At 41.5% G+C, this 26057-nt stretch overlaps 1 protein-coding gene across 5 annotated transcripts in view; it reads left to right on the top strand.

Moving 5' to 3' along the window:
* Positions 1-1788: 1788 nt before the first annotated feature.
* adgrb3 (adhesion G protein-coupled receptor B3) overlaps positions 1789-26057 on the top strand; it is a 678053-nt gene continuing 653784 nt past the window's right edge. The window contains exons 1-3 of one of the 5 annotated variants that reach the window (XM_062969068.1): positions 1789-1991; positions 5152-5920; positions 24937-25188. In XM_062969068.1, coding sequence (XP_062825138.1) covers positions 5167-5920; positions 24937-25188 — 1006 coding nt within the window. In that variant the 5' untranslated portion in view covers positions 1789-1991; positions 5152-5166. The remainder of the gene's footprint in view (positions 1992-5151; positions 5921-24936; positions 25189-26057) is intronic. The other 4 variants (XM_062969070.1, XM_062969067.1, XM_003215498.4 and 1 more) reach the window with 4 other exon arrangements.

Genomic DNA, 26057 nt, shown 5'->3' with positions numbered 1-26057 from the left:
GGCTGGTGGCATCCTCCAGTGCTCATTCCTGAGGAGAGAAGGTGTGAATGAATAGATGCCTCGCTGAGGAAATGGCGAGTGGAAGGCGGCCGTTTGAAAGCTGAGTGCCACGGCGACGGTGTTGTTGTTGATGTGGCGGTGTTTCTAACCCAACCCTATCCTTCTCCTCCTCGGAGCGCCCGGTCATTTAAAGCCGCACCGCGAACGGATAGCTCTTGGTTCTGCGACAGGCGCTTTAGAGAAAGAAGGGAGTGGGGAGAGAAGGGTGGAAGAGCGCGCGGGGTGTGTGTGTGTGTGTGGGGAGAATAGAATAGCGCGGGGGGGGGGGGGAGAAGAGGGAAGGATTGGGAAGAGCGTGTGGAGAAGAAGCAGGGGGGGAGCTCCCCTTCCTCTCCCCTCGCCCCCTCCTCCCCCTCAGCCGGCGGTTTAACGGTCGCGTTCCAAGCCTCAGTGTGGGAACTGAGGCAGGGGAAACCTCCCAGGAGCGAGCAAGCAAGCAGAGGGAGGCAAACAGGGAGGGAGAGACCAGGCTGCTGTGGGAAGGCGGGAAAGAAGGGGAGGGGAAAGAGAGTGAGCGAGAAGACGTGCTTGGGATTGGGAGTAGCTGTGACGCGTGAAGTCGAAACCGCGGCGGCAAGAGCAGCGGCCCCACTTGCCCAAGCCGGGAGGGAGGGAAAAGCCTCTCTTTCTATCTTTGTCGCGTGCGCACACATCTGTGTCGCGCGCATACACACACACACACGCACATAAAGAAGAGACCCAAAGCGGAAAAAGAAAGAGAGGGCGCCAGAGGGTTTGAGCTGAGGGGAGGGAAGACAGGAGCGCGCGCAGAAGGGAAGGAGTGTGTGTGTGTGTGTATGCGGCGGGAAGGGGGGATTTGGGGAGAGCTCGCGCCCAACCGCCAGTGCGTGCGTGCGTGCGCGCGCCGCACCGGAGAGACAGAGCAAGGCGCACTCGCCTCAAGGGAGAAGGCGCGAGGAGAGGGGAGGAGGAGGAAGAGGGCGCGCGCTTGCTTCCTCGCTCGCTCACTCTCTGGTTCCTTGGTTCCAACGCCGGCGAGGGAGCACAGCGCTCCCATACTCTCTCTCCACCTCTCACTCACTCACGCAAACATACACATACAGCCTAGAGCCCGCTCTTGCTCCCTCGGTCCCTCGCTCGCGCGCGCAGGAACACGATCACACACAGAGACTCCCTCGCCCAGGCAGGCAGGCAGGCACAGACGCGCGCGGACTGTGTGGCTCGCTCTTCCCGCGCTCTCACAACCTGCTCGCGCTCGCTTGCCGAGTCCATCTCCCTCTCCCTCTTGGCCGAGGATACAGACGGAAACACTGACACCCCTCCTTCTTCTTTCTCGGTCGCTGTCCTTCCCTCTGGTACTTGAGAGTCGAGCGAGGAGGAGGGGGGCGAAGGCGACGGATTGCCCACTCACCAAGAAGAGCAGAAGCCCGCCAACAAGCCCGCAGCAGGGCAAGACTGAGGAGCCCTCGGAGTTCCTTCCTTCCTTTTCTCTCTCTGCCTCGACTTTATTTTCAAGTCACACCAAACCAGAGCCTTTCAGTCAAGTTCGTTTCATCTCTTCCCCTGCAACCTTCCTCTCCCTCCCCCGCCTCCTCCTTGCTCTCTTTTTCGGGTCCCTCCCCCTCCCTTTCCTCATCCCTTGGATTTTTGTGGCTGAACTTCCCTCCCTCCTTTCCTGCGGTTTAATTTTTTTCCTCTCCCTCCAACCTCCCCCCTGCCCACACACTTACCCCCCCCCCCCCTCCCAAAGACATCCCTCCCCTGCTTTAATTTTTTGAACGGCTGCTGAGGAAAATGGGCACCCTCCTCCTCCTCTTCCTCCTCCTCGGCGCTGCTGCTTCGGCCCGAAAGGGAGCCTCGCCATCGTGCCTGCTGCTGCTTCTTCCTCTTCTTCTTTCGGGACGCGTGCTGCCTGTGGTGCCAAGAGGGTCTTCTTAGAGGAATTAGCCGGCCTGCTTTCGGAGTGGAAGGTAAGGCAAGGAAAACGGTGGGTGGGTGGGGGTGAGGGGTTATGGGGAAAGAGAAGGATAGGGAAAGCCAGGCTGTTACTGAAGGAGACAGAGACAGACAGACAGAGAGAGAGACATGGTGGTTGTTAGAGTGGTCCAGCATTTCTGTGTTCTCAAATAATATGCTGTGTCCAGGTTGGTTCAACAAGCATGTGGAAAAATTCAACAGAAAAGAAACCATAAAAATGAACAAAATCTGGCTACCAGTATTTTAAAAACCTCTAAAATCAGGATAGTAAATATAGAATAACACTCTGATTCATGCCTGGAATTCCCCTGTCTTTTATCAGGGCCAGTTAACACCTCCCAACAAAGGATTTCCCTGGGCAGGAAACAGCCAGGCTTTGAAGCTTCCAGGCTATTCAATGCTAATCAAGGTGGCCAATTGCAATATTACACTTGCCTCCAACAGACAAGAGTTCTTTCTCCCACCTTTGACATTACTTCATAGATATATAAACCCCACTTGCCTAGTTTCCAACAGACTCCACAACTTCTGAGGATGCCTGCCATAGATGTGGGTGAAATGGCAGGAGAGGATGCTTCTGGAACATGGCCATACAGCCTGGAAAACTCACAGCAACCTAGGGTGCACCCTTTTCACAGCATCCTTTCAACCTTAGTGCTGTCCCAAAAGTTAGACCTCCTTGTTGGAGAGAGATCATTGCCACCCAGAGCACACCAATAAGCATCCTTCTTTGTGGGGGTAATTCTGTGGGGTCGAAAGGAGAAAGAAAGCAAGAATCCCTCTCCCATATCCTGAGGTTAATAGTAAGTTTAAGGGAAGTCTGAGTCTTGTGAAGCTGATCGGTGGAGTGATGGCGCCGTCTAGGTTCGGTTAAACACAGTGTCACCTAGGAAAGATGCTTTTAGGTGGAAAGGATTTATCCCCCCCTCCCCTCCAGTGGTTACCCTTAAATTTTGAGGGAAGGGATTGATCTATTCCTACCCCCCTCCAGCCCCCATTGATGTTTCCCCCTTCGCTCAGGAGTTGTTCCTTTTCTCCCTGACATGGTGAAGTTGTCATCCATTGGCGTTTGCTGCATCGCTGCCCAAAATACTCTCATCTCCCGCACTAAAATGTTGCCCTAATGGAGTTGACTGAGGGTCACCTCTTTCCTCTTGCGATTCTTTTGACCAAGCCTCAAAGTGGAAAGCAACCCTGGTGCTGCAGTTTGTGTCTTTGAAAGAAAACAACCCCACACACATTTATTGTATTGGGTTGTCTCTACTGCCTCTTCTCTCCCCACAGTTCCGCAGGCTGTTCCTGTCCTCTCAAAGAAGGAAAACGCATCCCTTTTGGATCCTGAGACAGATCCCCTTCTTACTGATGGGGTTTTTAATTTAGGGCTTTCATGTCACATAGATGCCTAGACCCTCCCAAATAATACTGCACAGGCTGCAATGCCTGCAAAGTACTCCAGCAACGTTTGGAAAGAGTAGGTGGCTGTTTGCAGGGTTTAACCATAAGCAAGTTTCTCACTTCTAAGGGTACAAAATGGCCTATCAGCCTAGTTCAGCACAGAAGCCATTTGTTGTTGCTTGAGATGAGCAGCAGGGAGAAGCAAACAAAAAATAGCTTGGGTAATTCCCAGGAAGCTTTCATAACTATACCTTCCACCCCTCTCCAGATTAAAACTACAGATTTAAAGGGAGTGGAGTGTCAATACTGGTTTCCTCTAGTCAATGTTTAGAGCATACCATTTATAATCTGCGTACAATCTCTTTGAAAGAACTGAATCCTCTGACTTGTTCAGCATTACGCAATTGGGGGTGGGAGATGCCTGGTCATTCAAAGTGGAGAGGAAAAAAACTAGAGTCAAGCAGGAGTCTTGGGTCAAAAGCTCAGCAGCTCTTTATGTTTCCAGAGGAGAATGGCAAAGGCTGCCAGAGCCAATGAAATAGTTTGAAAATATTGATCAGCTAACATTTATAAATGAAGCAAATAATATTGTGGGCTAAAACATTACTAAGGGCTGAACAACTTCGTACAGATCATGGCTTAGTGTGTGTCCTCTCAAACAAATTAAAGATACATACATTTTCAATAGATATGTCTTTGCAAGACTTATTTCCTTCAGTTACATCTGTATCAGAGAACAACAAGCAAAGATTGTAATTATAAGGACACAACAGCTGTATTTTGATATTGAACTGGTAGGAAGATGAGATGATAATATCTCTCATAAACCAACACAAAACCCCAATTATCACCAAAATATTTGGCATTACAGAGGGCAAATGACAACCAAGAGAGCAAAATTAGATATATTTTAATATGAAGTTATAACATAGTTGGTTCCTTAGCCTAGTTAATTTAATATGTTATTCTTCAAATTTCATGTATTCCGAGTGGCAGAAAAGATAATATTCTGGGTTCCAAGTCTCAGTTTTACTGATAGAGAGGGATTGGCTCTGCTGTCTGTCTAGCTTTTTTCTCTTCCAACATAAATATCCATTGCTGAATCTTGAAATATCATTTTATATTTTCTTTGTAAGTGGCATTTTAATATAAACAGGTTGTTACTACAATGGCACACAGCCATATGTGAGGCAATGCCCCATCTGTAGCAAACACTTTGTATGTTTGTTGTTAATTTTTTTAAAAAATACGTAAAAATGACTGTGCTTCACAATTATTACTAAAAATCTAAGAGGAAAGATATTGCATAATAGCTGTTCTCAGTTTTTCTCCCCTTGTGTCTGAAATAGTTATAAACCTCATAGCTTAAAAATAAATTGATGATCATTTTCTGATGTCTTAGAGAAAGAACACTGGGCCTTAATTTAGGGTTAAAAGTGTCAGGCCTTGCCAGGCTAATATGTTCTATATGAGAGGATTCCAATTAATAATGTAACAAATGTTATTTTTAAAATTTTGAATATAGGGAATTTGACAGCTAGACTGGCCACATGGTGGCACTGTTCACACAGCATCTAATATTTCCTTCTGTTCGGGTTTTAAGAAAAATCTGGCCTTTTGTCTGTGTGTGTGTGTGTGTTCACGTGGACATACAGGGGTTACATGAATTCAATTTTCAAAACAGCATGCAGTTTTTGAAAAAAAATTATTGCGCAAAACATCCAACCTCCTTTTTAAATGTCCTTTCCTTTCCTGCAGGCCAAATGACATAGGATGAAGGCTGTTCGTAATTTGCTGATTTATATATTTTCCACCTATCTACTGGTTATGTTTGGATTTAATGCTGCCCAAGACTTCTGGTGCTCGACGCTGGTGAAGGGGGTCATTTATGGATCATATTCTGTAAGCGAAATGTTTCCCAAAAACTTTACAAACTGCACTTGGACGCTGGAAAATCCAGATCCAACCAAATATAGCATTTACCTGAAATTTTCCAAAAAGGACTTCAGCTGCTCTAACTTTTCCCTGCTGGCTTATCAGTTTGATCATTTTTCCCATGAAAAAATTAAGGATCTCTTAAAGAATAACCACTCTATAATGCAGCTGTGTGATTCCAAGAATGCTTTTGTATTCCTGCAGTATGATAAGAATTTCATTCAGATACGCCGAGTCTACCCCTTCGATTTCATAGGATTATACAAAAAGGAAGATGATCAGAAATCTTTCTTTGAATTTTTGGTGTTGAACAAGGTGAGCCCAAGCCAATTTGGTTGCCATGTATTATGCACTTGGCTGGAGAGCTGCTTGAAATCTGAGAATGGGAGAACGGAGTCCTGTGGGATCATGTATACAAAATGCACCTGCCCTCAACACTTGGGAGAATGGGGGGGAGATGACCATTCCCTGGTGTTGCTCAATAATGTAGTGCTGCCGCTCAATGAGCAGACGGAAGGCTGTCTCACCCAGGAGCTGCAAACCACCCAGGTCTGCAATCTAACAAGGGAAGCCAAGCGGCCACCGAAAGAAGGTAGGTGTACTCCAGGAGGGCCCAGCTGCCCTAAAGCGATTTCTTGCTCTTGATTTATCTGATATATGGGTCTATCTGAGTTGCACTCCACACCAGTTGCCTGCATGAAAGGATTTCTGAAGGTCTATGGATACTTATCCTCTGGATTTCTTCCAAGAGGGAAGATTGAATTTTCTCTCATTTAATCTGATATTGAAGTGTTTTTTTAATCCACTAAAGGGCTTCCTTGTACCTCTTGAAGAATTCTCATTTTGTTCCCAGATATACTTAAACGTTGGGAGCCATGTTATTCTCTCTTGTTCTTACTGCAACCACCCAGCTAAGTTACCCTTGTTCACCCATGATCCTGTTGTTTTGGCATTGCAAGGAAGATATTTCCAAAGGCATGTGGGTAATTTGAACAAAGTTCCAAAGGTTCAGATTGGCCAGAACATCAGAGGCTGAGGAAATGGACGACCTTGACCACATTCAAGTTGTTTCTGAAACCTTAGTATCAATATTTGACATTAGATTAGTCTTGTTGAGAAGAAAAAAGGTTTTAAAATACAGCACCATGTGGGACTTTTTTTGAGGTATGTTGAAAACAAGGCAACATCCAGCATGGATTTGAGGTGATAATTATCACGGAGAGACATCTGGTAACTGTAAGTCAGAGTTTAGGATGTATACAGATAGAGAAACATTAGTATCTTCTCTTCTGTAGAGACATTCAGAAAAGAACCATCTGTGTCTTTATTTTTTTTAAACCCTGGGCAGAAAAAGTTCCTACAGAGATAAAAGTCTGAAAATGAAATATGACAACATTATGTTGTATTTTAATAACACTGCTGCTTTTTCCTTTTTTTTTAAAGAATGAAGTAGATAGCTAAAATTGGACTTTTTATCAAGATACATTCAGTACCATGAATTAAATCCCATAGTAAATATTCATTCAGCTGCTTCTCTCCTTTTGCTTGCATTTTTATCCTGGCTCATCATGGACAGGTGCAAAGAGGAAGGGAATTCAGATGTTGTAAAATCGTAGAGAAAGAAATAACAGGATCTGAAAGCTATAGAAAATGAACTTTTAAAGTGTAGAATAGAGACACCTAAATGTAAAAATGAGGCTGTGCCAAGAGATATCAGTACAGAAAATACTAGTGCAGAAGTTTAGATGATGCAGTATATGCTTTTATACTCCATAGTATGATCAAAATATTCACAAAGGGAGAAGATTTGTTCTTTCTTGTGCTGGATGTCTGAAAACAATGTGGATGTGCATATCCATTTATTTTTGTGTTTGCTAGAGATTGGGGAACAGATATTTTCTCCCCCGTCCAAGCATAGTTCTCTGTGTGGAAGAAGTTGCATTTTAATGCAGGAAATGTTTTCTCTCTCCCTGGTTTCTAGATGGTCACAAAGCTCTCTGTCTGTGGGGAGGCAGAGCCAAGCTCCTGGTCTCTCAAATAGAAGTTGCCTTTGTAAAGGAATGCAAAATTGACACGTTGTTCTGTGAGGATTTTCTTTAAGGACAGCCAAGGCTGAGTGGTGTGAGAGAAGAAAAGCTGAAGCTACCCAAACTGCTGAGCTGCCAAAGATGCACTGAGTGGGGGGTTGGAACGTAGTTCAGCTACACAGAGACTAAAGGAAAATGAAAGTTGGTAGCCTCTCTGAGGGGAGGGAGAGAAGGTTTACAAAGTGAAGTAGTAAAGGAGCAAGTCTTGCCTTGATTTCCACCAGGTCACTAATTTTTTTTCCATATAAAGTCTACAGCAAAGATGAAGACCACAAAGTGGTTTTAAATTGCTTAAATGCTTCTTTCTTGTAAAGATCCCATGGAAGCCCTTTTAATGGCAGGGATGGTATTTAACATCATTTAAACCTAATTAATGTCCCTTAGAATAAGAATCCCCCCTCCTTCCATTGAGATGCTTGAAGCTGACTATTAGGACAATTAAATTGCAGAAAGTGTCTAAGAGACTGGGAACCTATTAGCATTTGAAGGCTGTAATTGTTTCTGGGAACTGTTTCTGGCATTAACCCTTCACTGACGACTAGAGGAAAGCTAGAGTCTTCCATCCACCCATCTAGCTCTCCAAAGGGCAGTTTTTATAGAAAAGCAGCAGCTGGCAGGCTACTTTTCTGGTTAACTTAATTGGAAGTGGATGGGTGGATTTACAGACAGCTGGCTGGTTGTTTTTGTGATGGACACATAAAGATAGGCTTGGGATTGATACGATTGTGACTAACAGGGCTGCTCTAACGGGGCTGCTCAGATCCTTTTTAGTGCCTAATTGAAGTTAAAAGAGAGATACCATAGCTTCCATTGATTTGAACCATGCTAGAAAAAGAGGCACAAACACTGAAAACATGTGATGGCATTGAAAATACTCTTGGGTAAAGATGGTTTCTGGAGGCAGTTAATTGCATTCTAGTTTTCTTGGATTTTATGGTTCATAGATTATAAAGCTACATTCAAGAATTTTGCCATGGAGCATTGTGCACACACCAGTGATTCCCTGTTTGGGAATAAAGCAAACAAAGGTTGTTTTAAAGCATGCCTTAAGATGAAGGACATCGTGTAATCTTAGTGTTCCTATAATTTAAGAAGTCAAATCTGCATGTTTGAAAACTTTTCTAGGTTAGTCTGACAGGTACCCAGTTCACACTGGCAAACTGAGGTTTATTGTCCCCACAGAGTTTTAGATGGGAAAGCCATTCATCAAATGCAGAAGGGATGCAGCAAGTGCATTTATAGTGTCGACTTTCTGATGCTGTATACGGGGAGCAATTAAATTTTAATTGCAAAAGAGAAGCTATTCCTCTTGTGGTACGTGCTTCTCTAAGCATCCATTTAGTTAAGCCATAGGGTACATAGAAAATAAAGACATGTGTGGGTGATAATTTTGTTTCCTAGATACAAGTTTCTACTTTTGTGATTCAGTGTTTGGGGTAATGTGCCAGTAGAATATAGATGCATAATGAAAACTGGAATTGATTGCTGTGTTTTAAAACATGAACATTATGGCATATAGAAAATAAATTATACTTTGACTTTCAATTATATTTTATTTGTGCTGATTCCTATTTGTCATTAATATGTCATGACTTTAACAAACTGGATGTCATGTTAACATAAAAACAAACATTTCTGTGTAATTTTCCAGAACATAAATTATTTAATCTCTTTTAGTGTGGGTTTAAGATCTCTTTTATGTGGAGTTGGAATCTGGGGAAAATGTATTTTTATAACGCTGGAAGCGGAACCTATTTTATCAGCTATGGAATGCAACTTTTAATGAAAATAGAATCCAGTTCCATATGTTTGTCCTCTCAGGTTTTCTTTGTTTGAGGCATATATCACAGAAAGATTAATGTTTAGATATCATATTGACAACATGTTAATCATATTGCAGATTGCCTATCCCTTATTCAACATGCTTGGGACCAGAAGTGTTTGGGATTTTGGATTTTAGGGGTTGGGAGATACTTGTGACACATACATCCAACAAGTAATCCCAAACTCCCATTTTAGAGATAGCACCCGAATCTAAAAACAAAAATCATTTATGTTTCAGTGAACATTTTATATACGTAGCCTGAAGTTAATTTTATACAATATATTTTTAATAATCTTGTGCATGAGACAAAGTTGTGTACATTGAACCATCAGAAAATTGTCTCAGCCACCCATGTGGACTATTTTGGAGTATATTGGATTTCAGAATTCTGGATAAGGTGTGCTCAACCTGTATATACAACTTGAGGCAGCATATTCATCTCTTTTTCTCTCTTCACACACATATTCCTCAAGAGGCACAAACGCTAGTGCCTGGAATACACTTCCTGTTGTGAAATGGGAGTTTGTTTCTCCTCACTACAATTACTCGCATGCCCTCAAAATCTTGTCTAAACCTTCCAAAGTAGATTTTGAGAGCTTGTGGGGAGTGGGAGCTATAGAAAAGAATAACTTCATATTTCACTGACAGAAGCTGTTTTGTCAGCAGGAAGAATTAATTGGATATCATTGTCAATCTCTTACTGTCTGGTAATTATTTAAAACATGAATTTGAAAGCTGAAAGTTTGAAATCACAGGGGCAAGGGTGTCACTCTAGTTCTGATAGTTCAGCCTTCACAGCCTGTAAAAAACAATACTGAGATACCAATCACAGACTCAGTATTTGATCAGATGCTTTAAGACCTATTCTGTTCTTCAGGGGCCTTGTGATAGTCAGTGTGCCTAAAAAAACATTTTCAGTGTGATGAGTACATAGCAGGGAACCAAAGAAGGCTCTTTATGTCTCTCCTTTTATGTTAGCTGTCAGTTCAAAACTTGTTGATACCTATACATTATTATATAAACAAATACTATTCTATTTTTCAGGAGTTATTTCCTATGACTAAAATAAAATAAACTGTGTTTTTTTTATATCAGTTTAGAACACATTTTGGTCGATTCATCAAATACAGTATTAAGAAAATGAATACTTTTAAAATAAACCAAAAGAGTCTTTGTTGTTCACATTAAGAGACTTCGGGCCCATCCAGACAAGCCCCAAACGCAGGTCCTGTCTGGGGTTTTTCCAGGGGTGTCCAGATGACGCCTCTGGTAAAATAGAATTAATTTGGAATAACCCAAGTTATTCTGAATTAATTAAATACCTCATTAGATCCGTCCCTTCCTGCCCGGGGGTGAATTCCAATTTGCCATCCCAAACCTTTTGGGCTCCTGAAACGCCCATCCCCGCAGCCTCAAATTTCTTTGTAAAAATAAAGTTAAACTTACCTGACTGCCATAATATTCTTCCTCACGCCAAGACCTGACCTTCATCTCTTGTACTACAAATGAAGAAAGCTGATTATTCACAAACTATGTGATTTGCAGAGCAGTATTTTCATCTTCACTTACTGAGTCGAAGTTTACATGATGGTAACTAATTGGAACTATAGGTTACTTTCAATATTATATAAGTGTTGTTATTTATTTTAGAATGGCCATTAAATCCAATATACTGTACAGGAAGCAAAGTGATTCTCCAAGTTCTTCTTCTTTTTTGTTATTCTGTAGTTAGTTCCTACCCCATAAAAACTAACCTGATAACTACTTTATATTTTCATACTTTGAAACCATTGAATATAAATATTGAGATAATTGTTATCTGGAATAAATGGCGAGATAATTTATTTCTTAAGCTTCGGGTAAGGTAACAGCAAGATGAGAACTATCCTATGCAAAAAGTCAAGCAATCTTATTTGAACTTAATAAGTAGCTCCATACAAAATAAGGTTAATTTACTACTGGCTTAAAGGAAGAAAATTTAATCATTCATTTCATTAATTAGTGCAAGATTTGCGTAAAAATATAAGCTTGTAAATATGTGACCTGCTGATTCCAAAAATGGCATCAGTTTCCCCCCATCAGCTCTAGTTTTTGAAATACAGAACATATGCTGTATACCAGTCATCATCTGCTTACCCATAGAAAATCATGATAACCACATCTAAGAAACCAGAGCGGATGTCATCTATCCAATGTAATTTTCTGAACCCCAGGAACAGGCCTAAAAACCAAGACACCAAGAAAGTTTTGTTGTTGGGCTGTGTTATGCTGAAAATGGAGCATAAGGTGCTATGTTCTATTTTTCTGATTTTTCCCATTCAGTCATCTGATTAGTAGCATCCCTGTCTGCTAGATAAAATTACTGATGGATAAAGGAGATGATAGTATAGGTCAGTCAGTACTTTGCAAGAGATGGATGCTGAATGGAGGCCACCCCTGATGACAATAGCAACTTGTGTCCTATCTCAGGCAGTTGTTCACTCAACAAACCAATGTTGTAGGCTGTGACATTCTTCTCTCATATATACTATCACTGTTATTTCCAGGGAGTGAAAAGTAAGGATGATAACTGAGGGGAGGATAGAGGGGAAGGCACTTTGGCTCAGAGATTTGGAGTATGCCATAAGCGGAATGGAAAATGATGGTGGGTGGAGGCTTGACTAAGATCAGCCACTCTTGATTTCAGCTGCTTTTAAGTGGAATCCTTTTCTATCATTCAAAGTAGAATCAACCATTCAACTAAACAAGATCCTTATGTATGCTCTGCATTAACTGCAATTATAACAGTCTGCCACACATGCTGAATTTATTTTGTATAGTATAGGGCGATAAAAGAATTGAATATGTTGTAAAATAAAGTAAACATCATATTGAGGGCTCTCTTTCAGATGAAATTACTGTGTTGGGTCAAAAATAAAGTCTTGTTCTATTCCATGTGCCAATGTTTTTTTTTTTTTTGTTTTTTTTTAAAAAAAATACTGTAATCATCTTTGGGATTTGATGTTTCCAGAGAACTCCCAAGTTCATCTGGTAAAGTACAGTTCAGCTCACAAAAGCAGGGCACTGAGACTTATGCATAGAAATAACTCTTTTCCAGTTAAAGCTGGGCTGCCCTGATGGAAAGGGCTTGGCAACAGAGACTCTCACATTTGGAAAAGTGTCTGCAGGAATACAAAGAGAAAGACAATTATTTTAATTTTTCAGGTGCCTCAGGACTACAGGTAGTCCCCAAGTTATGAACAACTTGAATTTTTTTGTAAGTCAGATCAGTTACATTTTTAAGTTAACTCTAGCACACGCGCGCACACACATATCTTTGGCTAGCAAAGGGCTAACACCCTTGTGTTTGTTTTGATATCTGTGCACCTGCTCAGAAGATCTCACCTCACTTTCTGTCTCTGTGATAATTGGATTTTGAAAAATTTGGCTTGTTGTGGAAACAAGGATTGATGAGAAAGCTTCAGTGGAGACACCTTTTCTCCATGACAACTCTTTCAGGAGTGAATTTCCCTTCCTGGGGGTAGATTTTATTGCGCCAAATTGCTATGTGTGTGTGTGTAAAGAAATCCTTGCAAAGTTACTTGCAAGAGATCTCTGCAAAAAGGGAGCTCAGCTTTTTGCAGAGGCAAGCCACGCCTCAAACAATGTATCGGTTTGCTGGCAGATGACTGAGTTTGTCAGTTGGGAATCTGAGCTTGCAAGGAGAGCACTGAAATGGAGAAGCTCTCTAGCTACGGTCAAGTAGCAGTTTAAATATGCTATGCTGGGTATATTGAATGCTGATTGATTAGTTATTGATCCTATGCAACTACAAGGACATTGTACGATTGCTGAACTGTTTATTTAACTTCAACTCAACAAGTAAAGTTCCTTTGTTCTTTCAATTCCTCTGCCTGGTCTGAGTCTTTTGCACATGGTGTTAACTGGATGCTGCTGGTTCCGCTATACACACTTGTTAACAGATTTCTCTCACTTCCTGTCTCACCTTTGCATATATAGCTCCTCTGCTGCTAAGCCCTTTCCACCAGGGCAGCCATTTGTATGAGTCGTTTGTAAATTGGATGTTTGTGACTGGTTGAATTGGTTGAGACTGTGGCTGGATCTACACTGCCTTATATCTGATTCCAGATTATCCTTTTATCCCAGATTATCTGGCAGTGTAGACTCATATAATCCAGTTCAAAGCATATAATCTGGGATCAGATCCAACCCCTGAGACACCTTCTACTCTACCATATAGTCCACATTATCTGCTTTGAACTGGATTACATAAATCTACACTGCCATATAATCCAGTTCAAAGCAGAAAATATGGATTTTATATGGCAGTGTACAAGGGGTCTGCAATATTAATTGACAAACTATAGCAAAATGTGCTGCAGGATGCACCACAAAAACAGTTTTTGCAGTTTAATAACCTTTTCCCATGTTTTTTTTATGATAGAACCTATTAGGAAATGACATTTATAACCCAGGAACAAACACTGTGTTACAGAGTGTATTTGGTGCTATTCTTCTATTTTTCAAAGGTTCTTTGATTCAGAAAAGATTTCAAATGGTGCAAGGAGAAAATTGGAACTTTGCCAATTCCTTCTTATTCTACAGCCATTGCATCCCATCCCAAAACTGTTTCATAATGTCTGGGAGTAATTCTAATCTGCATAAGAATTGACATGCAGGAACTGATGAAAATCAGTTCTCTTATGATGACAACAGAAGTATATGTTGTATCAAAGAGCTTTCCATCAATACACCCCCAAAATATGAGTGGATGTGACTTTTCTTCATGTAGTAAGCATGGCTCTTTGTTGCCATCACAGCAAAAGCAACGAGATTTTGGAATCAACTGCCTCTTTAATGTTCAATATTACTCTTCCTCTCATACTTCAGGTGGATGTTTCCTCCTCTTCCTCTTTTTTCTCCTCCTCCATTAATTAAATGCTGCTTGTGGGCTTTGCTGTTTAAACATTCATTGTTTGCCTTAAAAAACTAAAAATTGATCCTTTATAATAATAGAAAAAGATTATTTGTGATATCACAGTATCAAGTCAAAGAGTACTGTGAGCAGCTAGCTACTGCTTTGTTGCAGATTGTAGATGATAGATGGAAGCTCTTACTTGTGCCTGTGAGCCCAGAGTCACCCTGCAGAATGATGCACCACTCAGTTTTGCAGAACAAATAACACAGGAACTTTTACTAAATCCAAGAGATCAACAGAACAATGATATGTACAATAGTCCCTCTGATTGCTTACAGAAATCAGCAGTTATAAGAAGTCCTTTCTTAGTCCATAAATCTGCTTCAGTGAAGATCAACAGCAAACAAAGTCTCAGAAATAGTCAGGCCTCTCTGAGTACAGAGCCATCTTCTTTTTAGCCAGTACTCAGTAGACTCGCACACACACAGAGAAACCTGTTCAAACTGGTTCTCCAGCAACAGGACAGCAACAGTTACAAACCAATTCCCCAGGTCCTTGCAAACTTAGCCAATCGGCTTCATGCATTTTATTTTCCAGTTAAAAAACAATATACAGTAGAGTCTCACTTATCCAAGCTAAATGGGCCAGCAGAAGCTTGGATAAGCGAATATCTTGGATAATAAGGAGGGATTAAGGAAAAGCCTATTAAACATCAAATTAGGTTATGATTTTACAAATTAAGCACCAAAACATGTTATACCACAAATTTGACAGAAAAAGTAGTTCAATACGCAATAATGTTATGTTGTAATTACTATATTTACGAATTTAGCACCAAAATATCACGATATATTGAAAACATTGACTACAAAAATGGCTTGGATAATCCAGAAACTTGGATAAGCAAGGCTTGGATAAGTGAGACTCTACTGTAGTATCTTTGCAAACCATGACATGCTTCAGCCTACTGCATTTGTTTTCTTTTGAGCTCAGTCCAGAAGCAAATGTAGTATGAAGAGAACATGGTGATTATTCTACAGCAGTTTGCCACTGAAGTTATATACATCTTTCCACACATGGCACCTCCTATGTAAATCATTTAAAAAGAATAGTTAGTTCCTAACAGAACAAACAAACAAAGCAAGACCCCCCCCCCCCAATTGTGCTGCAGGTTAAACCTCTGAGCTGCTGAACTTGCTGACTGAAAGGTCAGCGGCTTGAAGCTGGATGAGCTCCCACTGTTAGCCCCTGCATCTGCCAACCTAGCAGATCAAAAAATGCAAATGTGAAAAGATGAATAGGTACCACTCCGGCGAGAGGGTAATGGTACTCCATGCAGTCATGCCGGTCACATGACCTTGGAGGTACCTACAGACAATGCCAGCCGAGCACCAACCGCCAGAGTCAGACACGACTAGACTTTATGTCAGAGGAAAACCTTTACTTTTACCTTTAACAGAACAAATGCTATGAGGAAAGGTTTGTTGCTTTGCTCAGCTAAATTTAAATTTGATCTATTCAGCCAAATACTCAACAAGTTCACTTCAAATTAAAAATATTATTTCCAACAAAGCTCAGAGTTGATTTTGTAAACCAATTTAAATGTTCCTTTGTGTACTGGAAATTTGCTCCTCCCAAGTAAGGTGTCAGCAACTTTTTCTCCATCTTATTCCTACTACAATGATGTTGGTCAATTTATGGTATTGGTTTATGGGTAAAGCTGAATTCTGTACAAGTGGATGTGTCACAGACAGAACGCCACCAGATAAGATTTGACACAGTTTATTAAAGATACAGAACCAAAAATGCTCATAAAAAACAAAGAGCTAGGCAAACACTCGCCTTCAATATGAAAAGTCACTCAAAAACGGTTCAAAAGATAAACCGGATTAAACAGGAGTTTAATCCGGGTTAAACCAAAAATGCTTACTTCAGCCTGGCACTTTAAACAAACAAAAGCTGGTAAACAAAGATTCAAATAAACAAATACTGGCAGCAGATTCCTCTCTGCTACTTAGCAGCTGTGGTTGAGTAACTAAGTTGTTACTCCTCCGTGCAGCGGGCAAACTCCGGGTCCAAACACATCAATCAGGGTTGCAGCGGTCAGCGAGGTCCCAATCCGGTCCGAGGTCGATATCCAGGTGCAGGCATCTTAGATTCCACGAATTCCAACGATAGTCAAGAAAGGGTAGTCCCAGGTCGTAGTCAGTCAGTCAGTCAGTCAGTCAGCCAGTCCAGCGTCAATTCCGAGTAGGTAAATAATGTCCGTCAAGACGACGGAGGTCCAAGGTATTCAGCAAACGAAACACACCCGTCTTCAGGAAATTCCCAACAAGAGCCCAAGCGTTCGTCCAGATTACCTTGCCCAACGCAATTAGCCCTGGATTCAAGACCCCATTTTATGCCAGTTACAACTCCTCATCGCTATCAGCTGTTACCCTAATTCCAGGTGCCTCATCATCATCATCCTCATCAGAGCTAAAACATCTTTGACTACGCCCCACAGCATCCCCAGCTGTGGATCCCGTCCCATCCCTCCAGCTCGTCCACGGGTCCGATCCTGCAACCCGCCAGTCGCTTCCCATGCTATCGTTACCAGGAACACCCAAATCCTCCCTCACACTAGTCCATTCCATGTCATCCTCCTCTGAGCTAACCACCTCTTCCTCCATTCTCTCGGTAAAACCCTCAAAGGAGTCTTCGTCAGTTGATTCTGCAAAGATATCCCGCAGCCGTTTCCTCTCTCGCTCCTCAAGAGAGTCTGACTCTCGAGGAGTCTTATGACCACGTCTCCCAGTATTAGAGCCATAAGGCTCAACCATAACACTATCCCCTCTCACAAAGGCCTCCTCCTCCAAAGGTGGAGATACAGCAGTGATGTCTTCAGCTACAGTGTTACGGCGCCCAGAAGTATCTAACTTTAACATGGAACGGTGAAAGACAGGGTGGATCTTAAAAGAAGAAGGCAAACGCAATCTAAATGCCACAGAAGAAATCTTTTTAGTAATAGGAAAAGGTCCCAAATACCGTGGCGCAAACTTTCCTCCAGCCTGTTTAATATATTTAGATGATAACCAAACCAGATCCCCTTCCTCCAACTCCTCCCCGGCTTGTCTATGGCGGTCGGCTTGAGTCTTCTGCGCTGCCTTAGCTTCCAACAACAGCCAGCGAGCAACATCATATAAGGCAGCCATTTCAGACGAACGGTACACCGGATCAGAGGAAACCACATTGGTTGACGGCGCCACCCCTCCCCGCGGATGGAAGCCATAAGTTAATTCAAATGGAGTGTGTTGACTAGACGTATGTACAGCGTTATTATAGGCGAACTCATCACCGACAACCACTTAACCCAAACAGTTGGCTGCTCCAGACAAAAACAACGTAAATATTGTTCCAATAGCCCATTCACTCTTTCAGATTGACCATCTGTTTGTGGATGAAAAGCAGAAGACACATTCAATTTGGTTCCCAAACACTCATGGAAGTGTCTCCAAAAACGAGACACAAACTGAGGAGCTCTATCAGAAACAATAACCTCAGGAGCTCCATGCAAGCGAAAGATATGTTTGGTAAATAGTAAAGCCAATGTAGGAGCCGCAGGAATTGTTGAACACGGTATAAAATGAGCCATTTTAGAAAATAGATCCACCACCACCCAAATACATGTATAACCCCCAGACCTAGGCAAGTCAGAAATAAAATCCATGGAAATAATCTGCCATGGTCTCTCAGGAACAGGCAAGGAGGATAATAACCCCCTAGGGCGCCCGACAGGCGTCTTACTCTGTTGACAAACGGCGCAGGTATCACAAAAGCGGAGAATGTCCTGACGCATCTTTGGCCACCAATAGCTTCTGGTAATGAGTTGTACGGTCTTAAATCTGCCAAAATGCCCAGCCATTGGTTCGTCATGATGTGCCCTAATAACTTCTAACCTAAGCGCCCCCGCCGGTACATAAACCTGACCATTACGTACTAATACCCCCTCCTGGTCTTGTAAATGAGGCAGCATAGTACGATTTCCTACCGAAAGTAGCATGAGTTGTTCCTGGGTCCAATTATCATCTTTCTGAGCCTCTAGGATTTGAGCATGTAACCCAGCCTCATTGTCCACCACACATAAAGAGGCAGTAGGCAAAACTGTCTGACACACTGGCTGCTCGCAAGTCTTGAACTCCGGCTTACGAGATAATGCATCTGCCCGCAAGTTTTCTTTCCCTTCTACAAACTGAACTTTAAAATTGAACCTGGAGAAAAACAAAGCCCATCGAATCTGACGTTGATTCAATTTCTTGGCAGTTTGTAAATGTTCTAAATTCTTATGGTCAGATCTGACCACAATTTGATGTCGTGCGCCCTCTAACCAGTGCCGCCACACCTCAAACACCACCTTGATAGCCAGCAATTCTTTTTCCCAGATGGTATAGTTTTGTTCAAAAGGTGTTAGTTGTCTGGAGTAAAATCCACAGGGACGCAAAGTCCCTGAAGAATCCCTCTGAGATAATACAGCCCCCAATGCATAACTAGAAGCGTCTGCTTCTACTATGAACGGTCTATTAATGTCCGGATGGATTAGTATGTTGTCAGCCTGGAAACTAGACTTCAACTGTAGAAATGCATCGTGAGCCTCCCGTCCCCACACAAACGGTTGTTTCTTTCGCAAAAGTTGCGTTAAAGGTACAGTGAGTTTGGCAAAGTTTGGGATAAACTCTCGGTAATAGTTAGCAAATCCCAAGAATCACTGTACGTCTTTCTTAGACTTGAGTTCTTGCCATGAGTTGACTGCGTCAACTTTGTGCGGATCCATTTTGAGTTCCTTTCCCGAAACTACATGTCCCAGGAACTCAACCTCAGACACATGAAACACACATTTGGAAGCCTTGGCAAAAAGCCCATTACCCCGTAGACGGTGCAGTACCTGTTTTACATGCTGCTGGTGCTCCTTTTCATCCTTAGAGAAAATCAATATATCGTCCAAATAAACCACCACAAATTGATCAATTAAATCTCTAAACACATCATTTATGAATCTTTGGAAGACCGCGGGCGCATTGCAAAGTCCGAAAGGCATTACTCGGAACTCGTGACATCCGAAACACGTGTTAAATGCTGTTTTCCATTCATCACCTTCCCGTATTCTAATCAAGTTATACGCCCCCCGCAGGTCAAGCTTGGTAAAGATCTTAGCCCCTTGCACTCTCGATAGTAATTCCGAAATCAAAGGTAGCGGATACCTATCACGAATGGTGTTTTTATTAAGTACCCGATAATCACACACTAGTCTAAGCTCTCCCGTCTTCTTAGCTACAAAGAACACAGGTGCGGCAGTTGGAGAGCTAGATGGGCGGATAAACCCTTTGGCTAGGTTTTCGTCAAGAAATTCCCTCAAAGCTTGTCTTTCTGGTACTGTTAGAGCGTACAACCTTCCTGCTGGTAATTTAGCGCCCTCTACTAGTCTAATCGCACAATCATATGGTCTATGAGGCGGCAACTTGTCTGCTTCCCTCTTACAAAACACATCTTGAAATTCCTAATAATCAACAGGCACACCCTCCATGTCAGGCTGAGTAGGACTAAGAGCAAAACATTCCTGCCTGTTAAAAGCTATAGTACGCTTCACCCAATCCACTTGAGGATTTACCAAAGTTAACCAATCCATTCCCAGGATTACATTATATCTTGGTAAATGTGTAATGTCCCAAACAAACTTTCCCGTTACTGCTTGTACCTCCCACGTTATTTCTGAGGTCTCACGATTAACCACCCCAGACTCCAGCAGTTTCCCATCTGCTCCTTCCACCCATATATCGCATGCTTTTCGTACTGTAGGAAGCCCATGCTTCCTTGCAAACCCAACATCCACATATGAAACCGTAGCCCCTGAGTCCAGCAGTGCCAGAGTAGAAGCAAGTTCTTTTCCCCCAACAGATAAAGAAATGGGTACAAAGACATGTTTCTTCCCCTCAAGTGACTGCTTTAGAAGCCCTAGTGCGTTGGACTCACGTCGCACTAGGGCTGACCTTTTCCCGAAAGCTGAGAAGGCTTAACATTACAATTTCTAGCAAAATGCCCAGCATTCCCGCAATACAAACACAGTCCCAATTGTCTTCTACGGTCCTTTTCTGCCGTTGATAATTTTCTAAACACCCCAAGTTCCATAGGTTCCTCCCCTTTTGCTACAGGTGCCCTAGGCACAGATACAGTTGGCGCATACATTGCTCTAGACTGTTTGCGAGATTCGAACCGGGCGTCTAAACGTAAAACTTTTGCCACCAAAGCGTCCCAGTTTTCTGCCGGCTCTAAATGCGCTAATTCATCCTGGAGATAATCATTTAAGCCCGCAATAAACAAAAGCATAAACGCATTCTCTCCCCAGTCAAGTTGATGGCGATAAGAATTAAACTTGTTTAAATAGTCCAAAACAGACCCCTTTCCCTGTTTCAACCGATAAAGAGCCCAGCTAGCATTCTCCATACGGAGAGGGTCCCCAAAAGTGTCAGATAGTAACTTCTTGAAATCATTTAAATTGTCCTTGACTGGGTCGTTTCCCAAAATTAAATTAGTGGCCCATTGTCCCGCAGGACCGGTCAATAAACTCAAAATAAATGCCACCTTACTGGTGTCCGTAGGAAAAGCCTGAGCACTAATTTGGGAAAAATAAAGTTCAATTTGCGCCAAAAAAGTAGGCAACTTATTTCGAGACCCGTTAAAACGTTCGGGAGTCATTACATGTCCTTTAGCTGGCTGTGCTGCTTGTGCAGCGTAAAATGCAGCCTGCAGCTGGTCAAAACGAGCCTTAAGCTCCTCCATCGTCTTCTAAACGTAATTACCTAACTAGAAAAAACTTTTTTCTGGCGTTGGGCAATCTGTCACAGACAGAACGCCACCAGATAAGATTCAACACAGTTTATTAAAGATACAGAACTAAAAATGCTCATAAAAAACAAAGAGCTAGGCAAACACTCGCCTTCAATATGAAAAGTCACTCAAAAACGGTTCAAAAGATAAACCGGATTAAACAGGAGTTTAATCCGGGTTAAACCAAAAATGCTTACTTCAGCCTGGCACTTTAAACAAACAAAAGCTGGTAAACAAAGATTCAAATAAACATAAATACTGGCAGCAGATTCCTCTCTGCTACTTAGCAGCTGTGGTTGAGTAACTAAGTTGTTACTCCTCCGTGCAGCGGGCGAACTCCGGGTCCAAACACATCAATCAGGGTTGCAGCGGTCAGCGAGGTCCCAATCCGGTCCAAGGTCGATATCCAGGTGCAGGCGTCTTAGATTCCACGAATTCCAACGATAGTCAAGAAAGGGTAGTCCCAGGTCGTAGTCAGTCAGTCAGTCAGTCAGCCAGTCCAGCGTCAATTCCGAGTAGGTAAATAATGTCCGTCAAGAAGACGACGGAGGTCCAAGGTATTCAGCAAACGAAACACACCCGTCTTCAGGAAATTCCCAACAAGAGCCCAAGCGTTCGTCCAGATTACCTTGCCCAACGCAATTAGCCCTGGATTCAAGACCCCATTTTATGCCAGTTATAACTCCTCATCGCTATCAGCTGTTACCCTAATTCCAGGTGCCTCATCATCATCATCCTCATCAGAGCTAAAACATCTTTGACTACGCCCCACAGCATCCCCAGCTGTGGATCCCGTCCCATCCCTCCAGCTCGTCCACGGGTCCGATCCTGCAACCCGCCAGTCGCTTCCCATGCTATCGTTACCAGGAACACCCAAATCCTCCCTCACACGAGTCCATTCCATGTCATCCTCCTCTGAGCTAACCACCTCTTCCTCCATTCTCTCGGTAAAACCCTCAAAGGAGTCTTCGTCAGTTGATTCTGCAAAGATATCCCGCAGCCGTTTCCTCTCTCGCTCCTCAAGAGAGTCTGACTCTCGAGGAGTCTTACGACCACGTCTCCCAGTATTAGAGCCATAAGGCTCAACCATAACAGGATGTATGCCTATAATTATTTACATTATTCTGCACTGGAGACTCCTGTATGCCCGCTCTCCATCTGATTTATATGGCCGTCAGTGCAATTGAACAAATTTTGAGGAGGCCTGGGATGATGCAAGTAGAATAGGAAATCACTTCCTTTCTTGTCCATTGGCAGAAACAGTTCCATTGGCAACTGGATACTAACCTGTGTTTACCTTCTTATATATTTCCTGATAGAAAAGAGGTGCTGGAAAGACCCAGAGTTGCTCTAGTCTAGCTGCATATTTTTCTCCATTTCGTTCCATCAATATGTTTACAATATAAATGGACCTAACTTTCAATAAAATACGCATGATTTATACAGTAAATTTAATTATCATTATTCTATTTGATTTCACTAAAAACAAAGGAAATGAAGGAGTGGATTTAATTTAATATTACCATACATGGGAATATTGCAGAAGAATTATTGAAATGGCGGAAGTAGTATATGGAGAAATACTACAGGTATTTATATGTATATGATGCCAGAAATGCAAAGTATGATTATTTAAATTTTTCCTGTTTTCAGTTATGGATAATTGCATTCAGTAACAATTGTGCATTCTGTGTTATATGTCTGTTGTGCCATACCGAGAATATACATTGAATCATGGGCCAAAAAGCTCCATTTATAAATAAGATAATATCAGCCAGTCTTAACAGGAAGCTATTCGTCCTGTTTTGGTGTAATTTTTTTGACTTTTATGAAAAACTGCAAAGACAAGGTATGACACACACTAGAAAGGGACAAATTCCACAAGCCTGGTTTTACTGCCAAATATCAACAACAGCTTGTGTCTGTTAGTCTGGCTATTCTTAAAGATAGGAAAATGAAAAGCCTTGCTCTCAATGACATTACTTAGTTTTAATACGTCTTCTTTTTCTGAATGTTATATCTTGTTTTTCTTACAAAATTGTAATTCATATTAATTTATGTAAATACAATTTATCAGAAATATACAAATTGTTTTCACTAAAAGTAATTAAACGACCATTTAAGGCATAACAAAACATAATTGCCAAACAGTTTTTAAAAACAGCACAATCAAAAGCAGCATTCTATTAAAAAGCTTTTCTTTAAAAAAAAAAAAAAACCTTAGTTGGATTTTTTTTAAATGCCTGACAGCAGAAGGATAGCAAGAAGAAGGCCACTATGGCCTCCCTCTAGAAGCAAAGAACAGCCACTGAGGAGACCTTGTATTTCACCCTTACCAGATGCACCTTTAAAGAAGGTTAGGACTGAAACAAAGACTTCTGCTGAATATCTCAAAGTCCAGCCTTCTGCTATATCGTTACTTTGGGATAATAATGACATTTGTCATGGTATATTTGAGGTTGCATCATTTTTGTTGCGTTGGAGAAAAATGAAACTTGTTCGAGATGACATGTGCACAGAACTGCCAGTGAATTCCTTGGGCAATTGCACATATTGAATGACAGCACAGTGTTCTATAAAAAGTATTCTTTTCTATTCCTTTTGTATGAGCTTTTTTATTCTCCCAAGTTATTTTTAATATTATCATCTGGAAATATCAGCATTTCAGTGCTCAGTTTTCAGTTTTAATTTGTCCTAGAATGATCTGTTTAACATTTCAATATACAGAAAGTAATTTATTCAGAGAAGAGTTCTTTCTTTCAAGGGAATTAATTTTTACTAAGCTTATTCAGTCATACTCCATGGGTGCTATCAAAGCATCCAGATTCAAAGTTGTTGTAGCTCTTTAAATATAAAGTGGAAGTTTAGCTGTTCCTCTGTAAGTCGACATTAATTGCAATAAAATAAAAGGTCACAATACTATTCTATGGGGAGTTATTTGTGTTTACAGTTAACAAGAAATGTAAAACAAGGTGAGGAAAGGCATTGTATGGCAGGGAAAGTGTGCATTTACAAACTATGTATAAGTGATTCATGCCTATGCTGGTAATTAAATGTTTTGTTACATATTTTTTCTAAATAATTATTTTGATGGAAAATGTAAATACAATTTGCATTGTGTAAGTATATTTTTCATGTTTGTATTATGTTTATAGGCTAAGTAGTTCTACGTCTTTCTTCAAGATTTGACAGATTCCATGACAATTGAATTTGGAAGCAATTCCTGTAGGCTTATTGTAGGAAGCTTCAGAACACAAAAGCTATTCACATAACAACGGGACACATCATAATATCCACATTTCATGAATATTGGCTGGTAGAGGGTACTAGTCTTGTGCATTTGTATGGAATCACTATCTGTTTTGTTTGTTTCGCCCCATTTTCATTTGCCGCTTCGAAGACGGGGCAACTATCTGAATGGGAGTTTCATCCCGCATCCAAAATACCAAATTTTTTTGGACCATTGGTGGCAATGGGAAGGCTTCCAAGGCTCGACCTCCCCTCAGTTTTTGGGCTACAGGGGTGAAAATTGCCATACATGGAGAGCATATCAACCCCTTTTAGCCCAGCAACTTTTTAAAAGTTTTCTAAATGGAGAAGATAGAAGCCCAACAATTTTTCCTTTGATTTTTTTTTTTTAAAAAAACCAATACTACCCAGGGCGAGGAAAAAGGGGATTTTAAACAAAGAATTAAGAAAAAGATTTAAAAATATTACAGTACTGCAAATAGAAGCTACAGAGATGCCCTTCTTTCCTCCACCCCCAAAGCCCTGTGTGCATTCTCCAGCCAAACCCTTGCCACCCCACCCCATCAGAAATTCCAGCCGCCTTCCCTTCAAAGAAAGAATAAAAATAGAAGCCAAGCAGCCAATCTTGGGGAAAACTAAAATATAAACAATTCTCTTTCCGTTGGCAGCAAGGCATGGAAGGCAAGGCAAGGCAAGAGGCAAGGAAGGAAGGCAGCAAGCAAGCAAGCACATAGAGACACTGAGTGAGCTGAGCGAGCAGCAGCAAACCCGGCAGCCAGGCAGCACCAACAAAGGACTCATCCACAATCCGAAAATGGGCTCTTTCATTTCGTGCTATCCAAATGGATGGTACAAAATGAATATCCTAATGAAACAAATGGAAGAAATACTGCACACACCTCTAGAGGGTACCACTGCACGTGAGTAAGCTCACCAACTTTTATTGGGCTGGCAATGTAGCATCATTGCATTAATGCTCTCACGTCTGGTAGTGGACGTAGGAGGGATGTGATTCTCCTTTCCTTGTATCCTTCTGTCACTGAACTTTTACTATTTCTTTTGAGGGTTGGGAAACCTTTCAGAACAGATTTTTAGGGTTGCAAGGAAAGCTGAAATGGGAAGAGGCAAGGAACATTCAATTATGCTAATGTTGATGTATGTTGTGGTTCAATATTAAATCTAAGCCCTTTATTGTCAGTTTAGGGCATACCACTGATTGTCAGTGAGGCCTAGATCAAAATTCTATGATAGCAATAAGTCCACTGAACTAATTGAAGCTCCCTACTGAGTAGGAATGCATTGTTCTGCAGATGTGCATTAATATGTCCATCTGCAGATGTGCATTAATATGCTCAAGTGTTTTTATTATTTATTATTTTATTTTGGAGCAGTGTAAACTCATGTTGCTTCTACAACCTGCTGATAAAGATGTGCATTTTAATACATAGTAATATGGAAAGGACTACATATGATGTGTTGTGTAGAAGAAATCATCTTCTCTTTTCTTCTAAATCTTAACTATCCTTATTGGAGCTGATCTCCCTCAGAAGAGAATTATTTATTTATTTATTTATTTCCAGTATTTATATTTTGCCCTTCTCACCCGAAGGGACTCGGGGTGGCTTACTTACATGCCTATACAAAATCAACAATACATAAAATCAGTTAAAAAACTATTAAATACAGTATAAAATTACAGTATATAAATTTTAAAAATAGGTATGGTCAGATCCGTTCGTCCGGTAACCTCGTGCTTTATCCATGAGTCAGTCCGTATCATCTTTATTGT

Source organism: Anolis carolinensis, chromosome 1 (assembly GCF_035594765.1).
Source record: "Anolis carolinensis isolate JA03-04 chromosome 1, rAnoCar3.1.pri, whole genome shotgun sequence".
Classification (NCBI taxonomy): domain Eukaryota; kingdom Metazoa; phylum Chordata; class Lepidosauria; order Squamata; family Dactyloidae; genus Anolis; species Anolis carolinensis.
The sequence above is the reverse complement of the archived record's forward strand: the minus strand, read 5'-3'. Positions and strand labels throughout refer to the sequence as shown.